The following is a 15774-nucleotide window of genomic DNA, read 5'->3' as shown; positions in this document are numbered from 1 at the left end:
AAATTTTAAAAAACGTTAGAAACACTCAAATTATACTGGATATATATTTATTTATTTGAAATGAAAATTTTGTCACTTTAATATGTGGAGTAGGCATTGTAATGAAAAGTATGATAACAATAACCTTATTAAATATAGAAAATAAATTAAAAGAAACGAGGGGTGAAGGCACGCAGCGCACACTGCTGGTATTCTTCAAAAGTCATATCTAGAAAGTTTGACCAGTGATAGTGAATGAAAAATGAGAATTAGAAATGATGACCGCGAAACAAAGCAATGATAAAAGAATGTGGAAGGAGAAATAACACATTTTAGTCTTCACATCTTTAGACAAATCTATTTAGCCCTTCCTATTTAAGAAAAAACTGGTTGTACGTTACACTCTGCTTTTATAAGGTTTCAACTTTCAACCCAACACAAATACTGTATTTGAGATCAAATGACGGGTTAATAGCTCCTCCAACCAACCTTATTGTTCGGCTGGTGGGGAACATTTTACTTTTATCATTCTTCTCCTCTTTTAATACGTTCAAAACTTATTATTATTATTATTATTATTATTATTATTATTATTATTATTATTATTATTATTATTATTAAGTAAAATATGATTTATCTTTTTAATTAACACTTTTTAGGATTAACTGAAATTAGTAAAACAGTATATATGTGATCTCATAATCAAATGTCTTAGACTACATTTACAACTTAGAATATTCGGTAGATAAACTATTAATATAGTACCTAAAAATTGCAATCATGGACAGAAACAATTTAAAAAGATAAGAATAATAAATAAGTTTTTGAAAATTTTAAAAATAACGAAAGTGTATATATAAATTTAATTCAACGATAATAATTACATTATCACATTCTCATATAAACATTCCATTCTCATTATATATATATAATTTTCAAAAAATTGTAAATGCTGAATTTAATTTAACGTAATTTTTTATAACTATGATTAAGAAAATAAGAATTTTTATTTTTAAAATTTAAGTGATTTTCTTTTTATAAATGACCAAAAATTTTTAAAAAATTAAAAGTATAGAGATTGAATTTTTCTCCAATTTTTAGGTGAACCTTTTAAATAATTATCTTAATTTTTTTTTTTTACAAAAGTTCAAATCAAATGTAAAAATTGTTTATCAAATACAAAAAGAATTTGCTACTTTTAAAAAAAGATATTTTTTGTTATTTTTTAAATCTTTTAAAAATTTATTCATTATTCGTATATTTCAAAATTCTTTTTGGTGATATAAAGTTTTGATTATCATTTTTGCTAGTTTATTCAATATTCCTATGACCATTTAATTCTTATTCACAACATATTACTGATAATATGGGTCTTAAGCCTACTATTTGATTTTCCTATAGCTCTTTAGGAAGCATTCTCCATTTCTTTAGATGAAAGCAATCACGTTCTTTCTTTCCCCTCTTCAACTCACCTTTGAGAATGAACGTGGAAATAAAGCAAATCCAGCATGTGATCCGGGTGAAGAACAAATTGCGTGGAACACGTGAATTGCACACGTGGGGATGAGATTTTGAACCGTGAAATCATGCAGAAAATGAATATTGAAGAATGTGATATATATATATGTAACGTTACCAGCAGTGACCAGTAACCATGTCTTTTATTTCTCTTTTTTGTTCTTTTTTCTTGTTAACCATACTCACCTTAATTATGCATAAAGAGAGTTTTATTATAAAAATCTCATTTTAACATGTGTTTGATATTTTATATAATAAAATGCCTATTGTTATTTTTATGACATTATTTCGTCTAAAAATTTAAACTATAAAAAAAGTGATATGAATAATTATATTTTAATATGCTCCATCAAACAAGAGTCTTTACTTTTTTTAGCAGAAAATTTTTTGATTTTGTTTTGTACTGATTTTTTTTTTTTGAAATTCAACCAGAATCAAATTCTAAATTTATTTTTTTTTTGTCTCATAAAGGCTCTTATACTATTTTATGAAACTATTTTGTTTAAAAGTTGAAGCTGATAAAAAAAAATATATATGAATAATTATATTTCTAATAGTTACTGTTATAACATATATTTTTTTTACAGAATTATTTACATATTGAACTTTTGGTCAACGCCTAAAGATTTATTTCCAAGTATAAATTTGATTTGCATCTCCCCAGGATATGGGCTCGTGATATCTTGACCAATGACCATATAAAACAAAGAGAAATTCTTGGGCATTCTTTGAATGAGAAGAAAAGGGGACAAATATTAAGACATGAAATGAAACTATTCATATATAAAATCGGTTTTGCCTTTTTTGTTTTAGGAAAAAAAATGATATTTATAATATTTATATAAAAAAGACAGAGGTTATTATCAACCTTGAATTTTTAATACTCCTGGAATGTTTAACAATTTCTTTAGTCTTACATATCCACACATGTGACGAAGTTCAAATTAAAACGCAAATATTTTATCCATATGCCCTTTTGTTCTTTGTTTGATTTATTTATAATTGAAAAAAGTGCTTTAGATATTAATGAACCCAAAAATGATTCAAGCATAACAGAAAAATAAAGGCACTGTACCCTAATCAAAAGGCAAAGGAAAATGAAACAACATGAAACCATGAAACATTTCTTCATAATATAAATGAAAAAAAAAAATTGGTGGGAAAACATTATCTAGTGTAGTTAATTTCAGAAAATAAAATGAGAGAAACACTTTGCAAAAACTTGTTACATACCCCGGATATGACGGAGTCATTGAAGTCAAAACTTGACATTAGTCAGAGACCTGTCTCATGAACATGAATTCACCATTCGCACAACTACTCTCATAATTATGTATGTCCTCTTTTCTTTTTTTTTTTCTTTGAAGAATTTAGTTAGCATATGTCTTTGGAATGCAACCATTTATTTTGAAAGCATGATAGCTGTTTTAACGAAAAAGGAAATATGTAAAAAGTGGTTGACTGACTAAAAAGGAATTTAGTTAGAATATTTGATTGGGAAGGAATTAGAGAATTTTTTTGGAACATATGAAATTGTAAGAGTTGCTGAGATTATTCGCAAGTCATTCAAAAGTTATAAGAAGTGGAATAATATTGGCTTAGTTTGGTAAAATTTTTTAGAGAGACATTTGTGATTTTCAAAAGCATAAGTATTTTGTTTTGCGGTTAGTAAATAAAAAGTTCATTTATTTATACTTGCTGTTTTTAAAAGTCACGGACACTTAAGAAGAGTTTTTTAACGTTGACTTGTATTTATCAAAATTAAAAAATTTAATATAATTTTATACGTTAATTAATATTCAAATTAAATTTTTACATTAATGTCTATTATAATATTTTTAAATTTTAAAAATTATTTTATCAAATGCACTTGTTCAAATTTTAAAAATTATTTTATCAGAAAATTAAATTGCATCTTTTAAAAGAAATTAAAAATAACCACACATACATGAAGCAAGTTTAAAGAGAGAACTTACAATTTCCACCCTAATAACTTTTTTCCCATTGTTCTTCTGCTTTAATTTTCATAGAGCGTTTCAAGGAATTATTATGAAAGTGTGTTTTCTTGGTATAATAATATAGGTTTAATTAACATGTATTTTTAAAATACATAATAAATTTATTATTAATAGAATATTTTAAATTTTTTATTTAATAAATATAAAATAAATACATCAAAAATTTAATTTTTTTATATTTTTAATAAAAAAATTTTAATTTATAATTTTAATATATATTCTAAGGATACAAGATAAATAAATAATATTAATATAATATACGGCAGTATATGTTTGGTGATCGATCACTTGTACCAATGCCTTTATACGTTTTGTGTCTCTACAAGCAATGTCCACCATGCGCAACACGATGATTCTATCCATTGAACATTGATTGAGGAGATATTACTCTATACAAAATTTTAAGAAATCTATGTTCTTTGTCCTTTTGTCCCCTTTGAATTTTTGCCCATTAATTGTGTAATGTGTACAGTGTAGGTTCATTCCATCATCCTCAAAAACAGATCGACTTAGTATTTGTTACTCATCACACACTTTGTCTAACTCTTGTCTCTTTGCTAATTTTTCATATCATCCTCTATTATTAATTACTTCTTCGTAACTATTTCAATATGAACAAGTTTGATGTTTATTTTTCCTAAATTTGGTTAAGGATTTTAATAAGAAAAAGTTTTAAAAGTCTTAAAGTAGTGAATGTATTGAAAATTATAAAATTTTTAGTTTAGCATAAAAAATTGCTGTATTAGATAGAGACTTTAAAGCAAAAGTGCAAAATTCAAAAAGTATTGTATTAAATCATGATTCTGTTAAAAAAAAATCTCAAATTTAATGGATCAAATTAGAGGGTGAAAAAGAATTACTGTTTAAAGACAATTTAACTCCTTTTTATAATAAAACATACATTAAATGTTGAAAAAAAAAAATACAGCATTGAAAGTTTGAAAGAGAGTTGATATGAAGTGGTAAGTGACACGTGTAGTTGTCGGCTACTATGGCAACATATCTTCTGGTCTACCAAAATTACATAGGACTAATTGAAAGGAAAACGAGGTGACCAATGGCAGTGTGGCGCAGCTGCTGGGAAACTCACCTCTAATTCATACTATTCTTATATTGTTGTCGAACGCTGCTGCTTTTAGTTAGAAGAATAAGATATCAAAAATAAAGGTATAAAATTAATATTTTTATATTTTATTTAATAATAAATTAAATATAAAAATAAATTTTAAAAAGTATAATTATAAAATTAATAATAATAATAATAATAAATATATTAATTTAATATTTTTAAATATAAATTTATATTTATATTTTATCTATTATATATAATTTTATATCTCTATATTTCTATTTAGAAACGGGTTTTTAGTTTACAAAAAAATTGAAGGGGTTGTATATAAGGCGGCGGGTAAGTGTTACTAGTGATTGTTATTTGACAGAAATGGGTAAAAGAGGGTCTTCCTGTTCCTCTTCCTCTTCATCTTTCAGCCCTTCTTTCTCAACTGCTTCTTCACATCTTCATGATGATCTTAGTCTTGGACTCAGCATTTCTTCCACTCATCATCAACATCTTCCTTCCTCTATCTCAAGGTAGGTTTCTATTATATCAACATTCTTATACCACATGTTTCTTTTCAATCAATTAAAATTCCATATGGTTTTTGTTGTTACATGTTAGGGGGCAGTGGCAAATCCAATCATCATCACTTGCAAGTACTTCACAAGGTGCTGAATTGGCAAATGATTGCAGTGACCATAACACGTTCTTTGTCAAAGTGTACATGGAAGGCATTCCAATTGGTAGAAAACTCAACCTTTTAGTTCATGATGGTTACCATGAATTGGTTAAAGCTCTTGAACAAATGTTTGACACTACCATATTCTGTAATAAACTACTCTATCTCATTTTTTTTATTAACCTTTTATTCCTAATTAAAATAACAATGGTATAATGTTTTATTTTGTTTGTTTTGAATAGGGGGAACTGAGTTAGATGCAGTGCAAGCAGAGAGGTGCCATGTTCTAACTTATGAGGATGGAGAAGGGGACTTGATTATGGTTGGAGATGTGCCTTGGGAGTAAGTTAACATTATATTAGGGTTCTCTCAATAGTAATAATAGGATTTAGGTAAGAGTGTTTTAAGGGTATTATATGAAAGAAGTAAAAATGTGTTGTTCTTTTAAGTGTATTTAATAAATAAATATATTTTTAGTGAAATATTTCATATTAAGTATTCTTGTTAAGAAAATTTTAAAAAATAGCATAACAATGTTGTTACTTTTAATTTTTATAATGTCACTTTATATATAATTTTTTGCATGATATATTTGTATAAATTTATAAAAAAAAAGTGTCATCATTAAAATCAACCGTGTAAAAAAAATTAATAATTTATATAGAATATATATTAAAATATAAGATATACATTAAAAATAAGTTAAATAACAAATATATTTCTACATAAATACATAGCGATTAATTTTTGATATGCATATAGCATTTTTTATTAAAATTAGGAATCATAATATCCATTTTCAAAAAGTATTTTGTACACTTAAGTGGATGAACATTTATTTATTATTGGATGAAATGTAAACATCACATAAAAATAAACCTAACACCATATTCAAGATAAAGAAATGTGTTAACTTGATGTATGATAAAATCTTATTCTATAGTTTTAGAAAATATTTAATTCATATTTTAAAAATATTCACAATCACTTAGTCTATCTTTTATATATTTCAAATATTACAAATTGAAATGAGAAGTTGTAAATAAGTTAAATATAATAACCTCCGAAAAATGAGATCCACTAAATTTCCTATCAAATAAATATAAATAACAAATGTTGGTATTAATAAATGTCTTGTTCTTGTAGGATGTTCTTATCAGCTGTAAAGAGGTTGAAGATCACCAGGGTTGACACATTTGGATGTTGAATGCATATTGGTTCCTCATGTGATATCAAATTTTGTCATATAAAATTAAAGTGAATGCAGTGATCACTGATGATAACAAAAATGATAATGATACTCTTCAGTATTAGTGTATTTTTGGATGTTGGGAATGAATGATGAGATTATGTGAATGAGGTAGTCAAGGATTAGAAACAGATAGAATGAGAGGGAAGAAAATGAAGGGATACAATCATTTATAATGATATTTCCTCTATTTTGTAATTGTATATTCCAAATCTACTTTTACTCTGGAGAATTTTAATGAATTACAACTCAATCAAACTGTTTTTAAGGGTCATATAACTAAAATTTGTAGTCAAGTTTATTATAAATATAAATACCAAAGATGCGACAAAGTAACGAAGAACATATGAAATTTTTTACTAGAATTATTAATAAAATTCTTGAAAAGTGGAGACTCGTATATAATTATTTTCATGCAAAATAATAGTTTTGAATTGTTAAATAATTTGATATGTTTAATTTAAATTATTATTTGATTTTTAATTATCAATTTTATTTATGCATATTATTCATTGAAAGAGTCAATATACAATTATATTTGTCAATCTTTTTTATAATAAATAAATAAATAAATGTACTAATAATAATCCTTAACACTAATTAAAAAAAATATGTTTAAATAATATTGTTATTAATCAAACTAAAATTGTTATGTATTAGTTAAGCCAAAAGTTAAATACTCTCTTTCTTCTCATATAAGTGATCATCATCTCAATTTTTTTTTCTACAAATAAGTGTTTATTTAATAAATCAATGCAATATTATTTTTTTTCAATAATACTCCTTATTATTACTATTCTAATCAATATTGGAACAAGTGATAAACAATTAAATGGATAAAAAATAAAAGAAAATTATACTGCACCAGTCTAAAATAGAGAAATTTTTAAAATTTATTTTTATTACTTTCTGTAATTCCAGTCCATTTAAATTATTATTTTAATACAACTAAAAATAGAAAAAAATGGACACTTCTTTAAGGAGGAAGAGAGAAATTCCCTAACTAGAAAACAATAGTACGTATCTTCTTTAACTCCAAAAGAAAAATAAATTCCCATTGATACTGATCCATGTATCTACTGCCTTTATTTTCTTTGTAGAAGTTAATTTTAGGGCTATAGTCTTCTCTCATTGCCGACACAATTTCCCCATTTGAAAAGACCAAGTTTCTCCGCATTCCCACAAAAGGGTAAATTTTGCACTAAAATATATGAACACAGGAGGACAATGTTGAAACAGGAAGGGACGACACTACGTAATCATGTTCTAGCAGACCCAGAAAATCTGATTAGGCGAATAAAATAGAAGATACTAATATTTTTATCCGTAATATTATTACGGTCCACTTTCTTTTTACAGTATAAATTATGTATGTTACAAAAAATTTAAAAAATTAAACTACTTTTATAAAAAAAATCGTAAGTTGATAAAATTCTCTAACTAAGAAGATCAAGGTATCTGTAGATAAAAAATTAAATAATAAAATTTTTAGTTATTATTTTTATATAAAAAAGTATAATTTTTTTATTAATAATTAATTTTAACATTCGTTATCTAAAATTTAAAACAGTTTAACGTATATACTTTTACATTTAATTAGGTATTAACTGTTAAGTCTGTTGCACAAATAGAAATAATTAATTTTTATACTTGTTATTTAAAAATAATACTTTTTCTCCTTGTGTATATAAAAATATAATTAGATATTAGTATAAAAAAATTATACTGATAGTTATAAAATTAACTCAAAATTAACTTTTTTAAAACAATTGAATCTTGATTTTAACTTTTAATTAACATTAGTATTCTTTCTAAATCATATGTAATAAATCTTTGAATGAAAGATAAGCAGTAAAAATTTAAAACTAAATAAAAAATTATGTATATAATAATAATCATAATAATAATATTTTTTATTTAAATTATATTATTTTGTTAACTTTGTTTTCTGTAGAAGAGAAAGATAGAAAAAATAAAGAATGAGAGAAAAGAGATAGAAAGATAAAGATGAAGACTGAGAGTGGGAGTGAGAATTTGTTAATTTTGGAAGAAAAAATTTTATTTTAATTATAAAAAAATATCGGATGAAATATTTTGATTTGTCAAATTACTAATATAAAATATAAATTATATATAGAGTAAAAATAGTAGAGAGAAATAAAAAATGGAGAGAGGTAGATGAGAGAATTTAGGAAGGGAGTTTATTAATTTTGAAAAAAAAATTCTCTCAATTTTAATAAGAGAGTGTCATGTGACACATTTGATTATTAAATTAGATAGTAATATATGATACATAATATAAGTATATTTCAGTTTCAATTTTAATATTTCAATTTTAATTTTAATGTAATTAAAGAATGTTATGTTGCACATTTTGATTCTCAAATTAGTAATTAGTCATTAATATTGATAATGATATATAAAATAGATAGAGTGGTCGAAGGAATGAGAGAAATAGAGAAAGGAAGAAGGAGGAAGGGAGAACTCTTTAATTTTGGAGGGAAAGATTTTATTTCAATTGTAATGAGAGAGTGACATGTGGCAAATTTTGGTTATAAAATTAGTAAGGAGGAGGTTAGAATTCTTTAATTTTGGATGGAGGGAAAGATTTGATTTCAATTATTATGAGAGAGTGACATGTGGCACATTTTTGTTGTAAAATTAGTAAGGAGGAGAAAAGAATTCTTTAATTTTGGAGAGAAATATTTGATTCCAATTGTAATAAGAAAGTGACATATAACACATTTTGATTATAAAATTAGAGGTATATAATATATATATTTATTAATAAAGTGTGAAGAATAACTGTACCTGTCTAATTAGGATTAGAAATGCCAAGTTTTGGTGACGAATAAAAAGTTAAATTAGTCTCTAAAAAATTATATAAATTTTAATTGTCTTTGAAATTTTTTTAATTAAATTTATTTTTAAAACATTTTAATTTAATCACGTTAATCCATCTATTAATTCTATAACCGATGATGTTAACGAAAGCTGACTTGGCACGTTAAATTTTAGGTCAGCATTAAAATGATGTTATTTTTTAAGATGAGAAGCAGTGCTTAAAACGGTACTGTTGTCGTCCCTGCTTCAATTAGTCATTGACAACACTCTTTCTATCACTTTCATTCGGTGTCACACTAACACGGAATCTCTATTTCTCTCACAACATATATGTACTCTCCCTCTCACTTCCATTTCGGCGTTGCAGAGAAAATGAAGAAACCTTTATCATCATCGCCCATTGAAGTACTTGTCGGGACTTGGTCACAAGTTCGCCAGTGAGGAGTGGCTTCGGCATAGTGGTTGAAGACGTGATCGACAACTATTTTCAGCGTTGTTAAAGGTATTTTTTTCTAGCTACTAAACTAGTTAGGATTGTGTTATTGATAAATTTATTTCTTTTTAATGTTTTTTGTTGCAGGTACTAGAAACCGTTTTTGGGCTCAGGGTTTTGTTTCCTATTGATTTATTATAATTCGGTACATGAAAGTTAATTAAAAATTTTGTGTTTTTTATTATTAAAGGAGTCTACTGTCTGTCTATTAATGTTTTTGTTCATTGTTCATGTTTATTTTTTGTTTTGGAGTTTGGTTATGGTTTTTGCATTTTCTTTATGGAATTTGGTTCTCTTGAAGCCAAAGTTTTTTTTTTTTTTACTGATACTAAAATTTTTGTTAGGATTATGCCATTGATAAGATCAAATTTTCATTAGTGTTTCTTTGCTGGAACTAAAAATTATTTTTGGGATTAGAGTTTCGTTCTTGTCGATTAAACGTTTTTGATACCTCAAAGTTGATGGTTGACTTTGCGACCATGATGAAGGTTTCTTCTTATTTTCCTCTCGACATCGAAATGAAAGTGAGAGAGAGGTGGTTGTGAGAGAAGCAGGGAGCGCAACAACGTCGTTTCATTCACTGTCTCTCATCCTAAAAAATGACATCATTTTAATGCTGACCTGGAACTTAACGTGCCATGTTAGTTTTTGTTAATACCGTCTGCAATAGAATTAACAGAAGGACTAATATGACTAAACTGAAACTTTTAAAGGACAAATTTGATTAATTTTTTTTTCGAAAATTAAACTGGAGATTGCGTGATATTTCAAGAACTAATTTGACCATTTACTCTTTTGGTGATTGAATATTAATTAAAGTATGAAAGAATGGACAAAAGTACACATGGATTATCACACAGTGAACAGATATACACTCCAATTTTTTAATGAATCATCTGTAGACACCAATATCAAATTCTGTTGTTATTTTTACCCTTCCGTTGCCTGAGTAATTTTTCCAACGTTAGTGGCTGCCAGGTGGCTGTGTGCATTGTGTGACATGTCCCTTTTGATGATACAGTGAAAAATAAGTAATAAATTATTGAATTTATTAAATTTGAATTAGATAAAAGATTAACAAATGATCGCGTCTGTTCATTCTCTTCCTTCTCCAAAATTACTTTGAACACAACCTTAGTAGAGAGTGAAAAATTTTTTTTTTCATTCTCTTCATTCCCTTCCTTCCTAGTCTTTGTTCTATGATATTAAAAAAAAAACCATCCGCAAATCTTCACATCTCTCGTAAATGAAAATTTAATTCAATAAAAATTTTATTTTTGATTTCAACACTAGAGTTTGGTGAATTTAATTCAATGTAGCAATAAATACATATTCATCAAGTGGAATAGTATTTATCCTAAACAACAATTTTCAGGAAACCATAAAACAAAATCAACAACTAACAAGGAAAGGAAGCATTATTTTTTATCGCGTCTCTTCTTATTTATCTATTATCCTGTGTTTGAGCTTCTACCCTTCTTACCCTATCACGTTTAAAATTCATTCTCATTGTTTACTCTCTGTTAGGGCATATTTTTATTCAACGTAACTTATGAGAAGAAAGAGAATGAAGAGATAGAGATGTTGTACCTTATAAAGCTTTTTTTTTTTTAATTTAACAAATTTAATAATGTATTCTAAAGAGAATGAAGAGATAGAGATATTGTAAATGTAAAGGAGAACAAAATTTTAAAATGTCTCCACCAAGTTTCAAACCAAGAACCTTAGAACAAAAGCAGCTTCCACTTGCCACTTAGCCAATTTACTCCTTAACATTATATGTGACAAATATTAATTATATAGTATACATAAACATCTAATTTAATTTAATTTTTTTAAAATTAATTATATTTTAGTTAATATACTATTATTAATATAAATATAAATATAAATTTTACTAAAAATTTATTAATCTGCTTGATCTATTTCAATGCTAGTATTGTGATTAAGGTTATTTGTTTTGATATTAGTGTTAAAATCTACTAATATTATAGTTAGATGATAGACTTTGTGAATTAATTATTTTTTTTATTATATCAAATTAAGATACTATTGTAGTATTACTGATAAATTTTATGGTTTTTTATAGGAAAATTCTAGGGGCCAGCAACTTTATCAAATTTTGGCCAACATGTAACCAGCAAAGAAAAGTGAGCCATTGGATGAAATCTCACACCATTAAAATCATCATTGATGGCTATTTGATGGCTACAAATCACAAAAGTTGCTTGTCCCCTAGCACTCCTCTTTTTTATATTAGTTATTTTTAGAAGTTGAGACTTGATTCTTCATAAAATGTTAGTGAAAATATGTATTTCAAATTTTAATTTTAAGTTTTTAACTATTTTATATTTTATATTTACGTGAGACCGATTTTACCGGTTCAACCATGGATTTATTAGTTGAACCAATAAACCAGTAAATCAGTAGCTTGACCGGTTCGATCACTGGTTCGATTCTGACAACTATGGTACAAATAATTCATTAAAAAATTGGAGTGTATATTTGTCCACTGTGTGAAAACTCATGTGTACTTTTGTCAATTCTTCCTTAAAGTGTTTTAGGTAAAGTATTATTTTGGTTCCAAATATTAGGTCGAATATAAATTTGCTCCTTAATGTTTCAAACATTTTATTTCAGTCCCAAAAACATTACAAGAAAATGCTGAATACCGGATTTAGCGTTGCACATTAGCATCGGCTTTACCAACGGTTTAGGTGTCAAATTCGTCACGTCAAATCATTGCCGGAAGATTTTTGTTTTTGATGGCAAATTCGCCAATAATAATTAGAGGGAAAACGAGAAAAATAGGCGTGAAAATTTAGCATCGGATTTATTGGAAAATTTTTCCGCCAGTAAACGCAATTAGTGAAATGTTGCGTTTTGGTAACCCGCAATGCATTACCATCGGATTTATCTGCTGATAAATCCGATGGTAAACTTGCCCTAAATTCAAAACCTGAACAAATCCGATGGTAATGCATTACCCTAAATTCAAAACTTGAACCTTCCCCCCTCATTTTCAAAACATACTCTCTCTCTTTCTAACCTTCTCATCTCTCTTATCTTTCTCTTTTCTCTCTACCTCCGACATCCCTTCCAGTTACCCTCTGTCAGCGCTGGCCACCTGTATTCTTCTCCAAAGATTTTATGGACTCACCTTGATCCTGTTTTAATTTGTTGCATGAAGCGGAACCTCTCGCTCTGTCTCCGCCGCTATTGGTGCCACTGCTATTACACCTTTTGTCGTCGGAACTGTGTCTACAGGTAGCTCAGCTCTCTCTCTCTCTCTCTCTCTCTCTCTCTCTCTCTCTCTCTCTCTCTCTCTCTCTCTCTCTCTCTCTCTCTCTCTCTCTCTCTCTCTCTCTCTCTCTCTCTCTCTCTCTCTCTCTCTCTCTCTCTCTCTCAAATAAAATCCTAATTCCTTTTCGAACTCTAACTTTGTTTTTACTTTCTTCAGTTGGCTTTATTTTATTAATGTGTGTTTATATTTTTTCTTTATTATTATCATAAAATTTTATTTTAGTGTTCTTATTCATTGACATGAAATTATTTTAAATAAGTTGTTTATATACTGTGATTTTTTGGGCAACTCGTCATTCTAATATTAATGGTGTTGTTGAGTTGCTTAGACAGAGTAATTTTTTGTCATTTTTATTAAGTATTTTCTTATTAGATTATTCTAATTTAGTTTTTTGTTAAGTTCTTTTAGTCTGTTTCTAAATATTATCTAGGTATTATTGAATTGAATATTGAACCATATGCTAAAAACGAGGGCACTAGCAAGTTGTGATATGTTCAGGTAAATGATATGTAATAATATTGAATATGTTAATTTTTTTAGTTCAACTTATAATTGAGGTTTTGAATATGGAAAGATATATGAAGGTTCCTTGTTGTTATTAAATTATATTATTTATGTGAAAAGAAGTGAATTGATATTGTTTTGTTGACGGAGTTAAATAAATTATTGATAATTTATTTTTATTCATACTATTTCAGAAAATGTTCAGTTTACTTTAGTTTGAAATTTAAGAAATGAAAATTCACCTAAGTCAAATAAATAAATTGAATAAATTGACAAATGTGAACTTGTTGCATTTTTTTAAATGACAAATTAAATTTGTTGCTATAGTAATTAACTTTGAGTATCAATTTAATTTGTTCCACATTTGCAGGTGATTATCATTGGATCTTGAAACATTATTTGATTATTGACTTTCTCATTTGCAGAAAAGCAATTGCCTATGAATAATAATATAATATCATAAAATTAGTAAATTAGATATAAAATAAATAATTAAATAAAAATATATATATTCATGATGTTTTATTTTTAATCCTGCTGCATATGATTTATACTATTACTTAATAGAGAGTGGGCTAATGAGAGAAATAAAATTTTGTTTGGTTGGAGAGAAAAAAAAAGAAAGTTCTTTATTTTTTTTATATTAAAATACAAGTGTGATTTAGTGCGCTGTTTGGGTGTTAAGATTGTAAAAAAAATGTTATCATCTAAGGAGATGTTACCATTCAAAAAAAATTTTAAAATTTAAATTTACTGTCAGATTTATTGGGGATAAATCCGATGGTAACAAGTTCAAAAATTTTGCCAAATAAAAATTTATATCCATCGCCGAATTACCACTAATTAGCAGCGGATAAAAAAATTCGCCAATAAATAGTTACCGGCGAGATTTATTCTATGGAATTTATTCCACCGCTAACGATAGGACAATATTAAACATGTTTAAAATTTTTTGGGACAAAAATAGAACATTTGAAACATTAGAGATCAAATTAGAATTTGGCCGAAACGTTAGAAACCAAAATAATACTTTATCCGAATACTTTGTTGTGTTTAAATTCTATTAAAATAATTTAAAGATAATTAAAATTTTAATTTTTAACTCTAAAAATAATGTAAAAATAATGTATTTAGTCGTAAGAAGTTTGAAATAATTTCAAGATGTATTCATCTAAAAAATATGTGATAAAAGATCTAGTTAAAATTTTAATTATAGGCACCTTCAATTTGCAAAAAAATATTCTGTTAACTCCTATGATGCACAGACACTAACACGGATACGAAACACGACACGATACGAAATATGTCGACACACGAATTTTAAAATCTTATAAGACATGGAGATATGCATATATATAAAATATAAAGTATTTTTTGATATATTGTAATGATATTTTGATATTTATTGATATTAAAATATAAATTAATTTTTTAATTATTTTTAAAGTCTTATTTTAATTATATAAAAATATTTTTTTCCGTAATAAATAATAATATATACTATTTTTAAATTTATTTCAAGAATACATGTTAAGAATAACGCTGGACACGCTGACATGTAATGGTATTTAGTTGTGTCTAAGTGTATCCGGAGTACATTTTTTATTTTTTATTAAGGCACGGTTGGACATAGCAAACACGCGTGTCAAATGAGAACGAGTGTCATCTTTGAAATGTGTCTGATACATGAATACGGTAACTCAGTAAAGTGTCTGTGCTTCATAGGTTAACTCTAATATTTTTTACATTAATAAAATCTAATTATAAAATTAAAAATAGTATAAAAATCTAATTAAAAAAATATATAAAATTTAATTATAAATTTAATAAAATTATAAAGACTAATAAAATAATTAAATTAATTTATTTCAATAATAAATTTTCTTTTACAATTATTTTTTTGATATAAATTAGAGTTTAGAATTTACTAAGTAGCGAATTAAGTATCAACCAACAAAAACCAGCCATTACTTGGACGAAGTCCAAGCCCACAAACAAAAACAAACACCATGCAAAACGACTCATAAGATTCGCTGCATGGTTAAAGAGGTGGCAGCGAGTCATATAAAGAGTGAGCTCATAGAAAGAAGGCATCGAATTCGATGATCCCAAAATGTTTGGACCATTAA

General features: G+C 26.3%; 1 protein-coding gene across 1 annotated transcript; it reads left to right on the top strand.

Moving 5' to 3' along the window:
- Positions 1 to 4956: 4956 nt before the first annotated feature.
- Positions 4957 to 6731, top strand: LOC107618409 (auxin-responsive protein IAA31-like). Its single transcript, XM_016320465.3, has 4 exons — positions 4957 to 5105; positions 5194 to 5399; positions 5494 to 5593; positions 6398 to 6731. The coding sequence occupies exons 1-4, from the start codon at positions 4957 to 4959 to the stop codon at positions 6456 to 6458; spliced, it is 516 nt and encodes a 171-aa protein (XP_016175951.1). The 3' UTR covers positions 6459 to 6731.
- Positions 6732 to 15774: the final 9043 nt, after the last annotated feature.

This window comes from Arachis ipaensis, chromosome B9 (assembly GCF_059453495.1).
Source record: "Arachis ipaensis isolate K30076 ecotype BB chromosome B9, ASM5945349v1, whole genome shotgun sequence".
Taxonomy (NCBI): domain Eukaryota; kingdom Viridiplantae; phylum Streptophyta; class Magnoliopsida; order Fabales; family Fabaceae; genus Arachis; species Arachis ipaensis.
This window is presented reverse-complemented; position numbering and strand designations above follow the sequence as displayed.